Below are 6,611 nucleotides of genomic sequence, written 5' to 3' on the forward strand. Positions count from 1 at the left end.
GAAAAAAAATTTTCAAAACTTTATTTTTCATTAAAAGATGCCCACCATCATTTCAAACGCTGTGGTGGAAAATAAATTGGAGAAAACCCCATCAAAATGGAGAAATTCCAACTTATGTGGGTTCCCTGATCTGAAATTCCGATTTTCCAAAACTCTCCAATGCCTAGGAAAAAAATTTCCACCAAAATTTCTTTATAATCCTAATCCATGCTGTTTGAATGTATTTCTGTTAAATTTCATTAAAAGATACCCATTTTCCTGAAAGTTATGAAGGAAAAAAGTCGGGTCGTGTGAATTTTGAGAAACTCTTCTCCCCACCGCCTTGGAAAAATTCTTTCCAACAAATCTCTGCATACTCTGAATCTACAGCACCTAAACGGTATTTGTTGAAAGTTTTGTTAAAAAGTGTCCATTTTTCTGGAAGTTATGAGACAACAAAGTGAGTAGGGTATATATTTGTAGTTATGGCAACTATTATACACACACATATATAAAGTTTATAGTTATGGCCAGTCAGAGAGCTCCTCTATGCTGATGACCTTGCACTAACTGCGGAGTCACTATCAGAACTAGAGAAGTTTCAGGTGTGGAAGCAAGGACTAGAATGGAAGCGCCTTGGAGTCAACCATGAGCAAGAACATGGGGGAGAGGCAAGTGTAGTACATGGACAAAGAAAGTGGAAGATGTACGTTGGTGGAGAAAGAGAGATAATTTGATGACTGAGGAGGGTGATCAAGTAAAATGAGGCTTGAGAGGACAGTGTTAAGAATGAAGGATGGATATCAAGTCGAATGGTTCTAGGTAGTGAAGAGGTTAAGCAATACGAAGGTAAAACTAGTGAAGTATGCTTGGGTAGTTAGCAGCCAGGGGAGGACAGTTTAGTATAAGCTCAGGGACCTTCTCTCACGGCTGGCAACAAAGGTCTTTTCCTCTAGAGTGAAAAGCAGATTGTATGATGTTTGTGTTAGAACTGTAATCCTACATGTGATTGAGACATGGACCTTGAATGCAGAGGATTTGAGAAGACTAGAAAGAACTGAAGCTAGCATGCTCCACTGGAGGTGCAATGAAAGCATGTTTGAACAACAATGTACAAATGTGTTGAGAATAAAACTGTGCATAAAAGGGATCAGATGTAGTGTGCAAGAAAAAAGGCTGTGCTGGCATGGACATGTGATGCTGCATAATGATGAGGATTGCTGTATAAAGAAGTAGTGCTCATTTAATGTGGATGGAGCTTGTGGAAGAGGAAGACCCAGAAAGACATGGACAAAATGGTGAAGATTGATCTCAGAACTTTGAACCTCATTAAGGAAATGACAAAGAACCAGGATGACCAGCAAAAAGCATTTCATCATGGCAAGTGACCAACAGGTGCACAGCATTGACAAGTGTGAAAGGCATTTGTGAGAATCACTGCTGTGCTGTCACTCCAATATCTATTGTGTTTTTTAGCACATGTCTGTGAAGAGATTTTCTCTCAGACAAAAATCACATCATGCTTTTCAACAATGTATATATATTTAGCATGATAAGCATGTTGATATATATATATATAGATAGATAGATAGATAGATGTAGATACACACACACACACACATACATACTGGGTAAAGTGTACCTATGTGTGTGTAAAAACACAGACACACAGGCATATATATTCTGTTCATATTTGCTCATTTCCAGTAACCTCCTGGCCAAGGTTTTATTTACTAAATTCTGTTACATTTTGTTCACATGAAGAACCTTTTAACTTGAGGTAATAATGGAGGATATGACAGGATGTGTGAAGTGGGGTAAGAGCCTAGGGCAGAAAGGAAGAAACCTGTAGCAATTAGGAGTCAAATGAGGGAGGTTTACAGTTGATTTAATACCAGGAAATTGAAACTTCTCAAATTTGAATGTCATGAAATATTATAACTAAAACTCCCTTTTTTAATATATATATATATTTTGGGGGAATTTTCTTTTTTTAATTTTTATTTCTGAACTGAAATTTTTGCATTATGGGAGGGTTGAATAAAAAAAATTTCTGAAATACTACTCTTTAAATTTTAGTTTTGCTTTTGGTGGGTGAGTGGCTGGGTGGGGGTGGGGATTGACAAAGAGGGTATTTTGCTTCTGTTTCTGTTAGTTCTGGTGAAGGAATACAATATTGGAATTATACCTTTTTCTAAAATTTTTATGTATGTCATACTTATTACCATTATTGTCCTTACACAGAAATCTTCATAATTTGAATGTTGTTGTTGTTTAACCCTAGGTCATTCCCCCATGAAGCAGATCTATCATGAAAAGCATGCAAAATGCATAGAAAATTTCGTGTTGGCCTCAAAAATCAAAGAGTAGTGTAAATAAGTTTGGATTTGTAAACTGTTTGATAGATTTAGGGATTGTACTATCTTGAGTGGTAAATTTAGAGGCTAGACAAGGAAGAGAATTAGCCTAGAGGGGATGCAGTTTAGTTTTGTGCCAGGAAGAAGTATCACTGATGCCATGTTCCTTGTGAGCCAAATGCAGGTGAAGCATTTAGCCAAGAGTAAGCGCCTATACTTGGCCTTTGTTGATAGAGAAAAGGACTTTGGTTCGGCTTCACAGTCTGCAATCTGGTGGTCATTGAGGATGCAAGATGAATTATAAGAGCCATCCATATAAGACACGTGCAGAGGTGTAACCAGGAAGGTGATAGTCACCAATGAGTTCAGGGATGAATTTAACATTCAGGTAAAAGTCCATCAGAATTCAGTTCTCAGCTCACTTCTGTTCCAAGCTACAACAGTGAAGTCCGAAAACAACTGTCTGTTGAAATTCCTATATGTTGATCACCTAATTTTTATAACTGAATCCATACCAGATTTAGAAGAAATGACAGATGTGGAGGCAAAATGTAGAATCATGAGGTCTTTAAGTGAATTTAGCAAAGACTAAAGCAGGAAAGAAGACAAGGCCTTGCTACCATCAAGGAAATTGTCGACATGCAGGAAAGGAGTTGGTAGGAATTCTATAGTGTGTACCCGCTTTAAATTATGGATGCACTAGAAGAGAAGTGGGGTTGCAAGCAGGCCCAGAGAAACATTTTTCATATGCAGTAGTTGCACAAGAACAATAAAGATTAAGACCTGATGAGAAAGAGATTTTCTCAAATGCTCAGGAGGCTCACCAGAAGTAATTGATAGCTTTTGTGATTTCAGTGATCAAATTAGCAGTGATGTTTGGATGTTCTGAAGGCATAGTAGCCATAGTAAAAGCAGATTGGAAAACAAATTCAGCAAGTTTGTTCCTTTGCTGGCAACAAAGTGTGTTTTTACTCAGAATGAATGGTAGTTTGTGTGAAGTTTGTGTACAATGCTAAACAGTAATGAGTGAATGCATGGAATTTGCAAAGACTGAAAAGAAATGATGCAAAACTGGATGTGCAACGTTAGTGTGCATGAATGATGGAATACGAGCAAGTTGAGAGGAGAACTGGATATAAGAAGACTCATATGTAGTGGGCAAGTGTAGCTGATACAGCTTTCATATGTCACAAATTCAAAAAGAATGGAACTTGTAGAAGGTGTTTAGTGTTGGTTTGTTTTATATCTTTGTTTAGTCAAAAATTTAAGCAACAGCCTAAAGATCATCATCATCATCATCTTCATCAACATCATCATTTAATGTCTATTTTTCATGCAAGCAGAGGTTGGACGGCTGGCATGATTTTGACAAAGATGAAAATAATAAAATAAGCACTGGGGCTGATTTAATCAACTCTTACAATTTAGGAGGTGAGTCCATATTAATAAAGCTATAGTCTAATAATTGAAACAACTACAAGGATAAAACTGTGCGTGTGTGTATGTGTGTGTGCATGTGTGTGTACTTTGTGGATTAACGAGGCTACCGATTATTTCATGTAGAGAGAAATCTCTCAACAATTATCCAGCCTACTCATTGTAGCTCTGTTAACCCACAAATGGAAAAGTATTTTCCCTGCAATGTTGAATACTCATCCTCACTGTTTGATATTAGTGTGTGTCATTGTCATCATCATTGTTTAATGTCCGCCTTCCATGCTGGCATGAGTTGAATGTTTTGACAAGAGCTGGCTAGGCAGAAGACCAATAATTTCAGCAGGAGACTGTTTGTTGATTACATTGACCCCTTTGTTCAACTGACACCTATTTTATCAAATCTGAAAGGAGGAAAGAAAATTTGACTTCAGCATGATTTAAACGTAGAATATAAAGAAGTGCCGCTAAGCATTTTGCCCTATGCATTAATGATTCTTATTTCTTTATTGCCCACAAGGGGCTAAACATAGAGGGGACAAACAAAGACAGACAAAGGTATTAAGTTGATTACATCGACCCCAGTGTGTAACTTGTACTTAATTTATCGACCCTGAAAGGATGAAAGGTAAAGTCAACTTTGGCGGAATTTGAACTCAGAACGTAACGGCAGATGAAATAATGCAAAGCATTTTGCCTGGCGTGCTAACGATTCTGCCAGCTTGCTGCCTTCAGATTAATGATTCTGCCAGCTTCCCACCTTAATAATAACAATAATAATCCTTTCTACTATAAGCACAAGGCCTGAAACTTTGTGGGAGGGCGCTATGAAAAAAATGAAACAAGACTGGAAAACAAAAGTTTACAAAAATTATGAAATCTGTTATCAGAATTTCATGTTAATATATGTTCCAAACACGTGCTTAATAATGACAGTTACTTTATTAAATCCTTAATTATTTTCAAAATTAATTGAAACGAAAGACATATGTTTCAAGAGAGTATGGTAAAAAAAAAAAATAAAGGTTAAATGCATGAACAAACAAATGAAGTACTTCTCTAACCATCCCTGGAACCATGTGGTTGGGAAGCAAACTTCTGACCACAAAGCCACTAGCTCAACACATAATAATTGATATTTTATATTATTGACTTGAAAGAATGAAAAGCAGAGTTGACAGGATTTGAACTTAGAATGTAAAGAGCTGGGAGAAATATACCACTCCATATTTTGTAGTTTTTGAATGACTCCTTCAATACATCACCTTAATTCATTTTGCCTGGCATGCTAACGATTCTGTCACATTGCTACCTTAATAATAATAATTATTATTATGATGATAATAATAATAATCCTTTCTAGTAAAGGTACAAAGCCTGAAATTTTGTGGAGAGGGGACTAGTCTATTACATCGACCCCAGTGTTTCACTGGTAATTAATTTATCAACCCTGAAAGGATGAAAGGCAAAGTTGATCCTGGTGGAATTTGAACTTAGAACACGAAGGTGGACAAAATGCTGCTAAACATTTTGCCCAGGGTGCTAATGATTCTGCCAGCTTGCTGCCTAATAATAATAATAATAATGGTTTCAAATTTTGGCACAAGGCCAGCAATTTGGGGGAGAGGGTAAGTCAATTATTTTGCTCCCTAGTACTCAACTGGTATTTATTTTATTGTCCCCAGAAGGATGAAAGACCAACTGGATCTCCATCAGAAATCAAAACTGTTATGTTGCACTGGAACCACAAGCAAATAAACAGCAATATACCTCCCCTACACATTCATATATCTAGCTTCACTAACTCTACTATTACCACAATAATAACCAGCACCAGCACTACCATCACACCGGGCGCCACCACTATCATTACAACAACCACCACCACTGCAACTTCCACCACTACAACCACCACCATCACCACCACCACTATCACCACCAACCACATCATCAACAACGCAAATGGAAAATTCATTTTCTTTATACAACATCGTTTTTAGATGGAGATTTGATGATGCTTCTAACACCTATGGCATTTGAAAACTGGCCTGCTTAATTACATTGGGGTTGACAGCTGTTAAATTCATTTAAGAGAAAAATCCAAACCGTAATAAAATTGTAAAAAACAAACAAATTTTGTTGTTCACTTTCAGAATTCCACTAGCATTAAGCTAAAATGAAGAGTTACCAACTACTCCAGCTTCTTTTGGTGCTTCATTGCTATACACATGGATTTATCTTCACTAAGATGCCAATAAGTAAGTAGAAAGTATTTCACTAGTTTTTTTTATTATTACTAATATTAGTATTATTAATATTATTTTTTTTATTGCAATTAGAAAGCATTCATCTATGAAGAGCTTTATTAAAGGAATAGAGTAGATAGAGAATAGTTGTGAGATTTGATAAATATCTTCTGTATGAATTGGGATAGAGTATATCTACTTGCATTTCTCATTCTCTCTCTCTCTCTCTCTCTATCTATCTGTTTATCATTTTATCTATCTATCTATCCATCCATCTGTCATTTTGTCTGTCTATCCTACTATCACTTTTTCTCTTCATCTATCCACTGTTTCATTTATTCAACTATCTGTTGCTTTTATCTATTTATCCATCTGTCTATATCTTAACCTATCTGTCCATCCATTGTTTTAACTGTCTGTCTGTCTGTCTGTCTGTTTGCTTACCTGCCTGCTTGTCTCTTTCTGTCTCCCTCTTCCTCTCTGTTGAATCTGTCTTTCTATATATCTGTCAGTCCATCTATATTTACACACACACATACACACACACAAATAAATAGACAGGTACATATACATTATATATATATATATATATATA

The 6,611-nt window shown here is 36.3% G+C and overlaps 1 protein-coding gene across 1 annotated transcript in view; it reads left to right on the forward strand.

The window, feature by feature from the left end:
- The window catches only part of LOC106875392 (uncharacterized), a 41,744-nt gene that overhangs the window by 7,665 nt on the left and 27,468 nt on the right, over window positions 1-6,611 (forward strand). The window contains exon 2 of the mRNA XM_052974723.1: window positions 5,924-6,028. Coding sequence (XP_052830683.1) covers window positions 5,947-6,028 — 82 coding nt within the window. The 5' untranslated portion in view covers window positions 5,924-5,946. The remainder of the gene's footprint in view (window positions 1-5,923; window positions 6,029-6,611) is intronic.

This window comes from Octopus bimaculoides, chromosome 19 (genome assembly GCF_001194135.2).
Source record: "Octopus bimaculoides isolate UCB-OBI-ISO-001 chromosome 19, ASM119413v2, whole genome shotgun sequence".
Taxonomy (NCBI): Eukaryota; Metazoa; Mollusca; class Cephalopoda; order Octopoda; family Octopodidae; genus Octopus; species Octopus bimaculoides.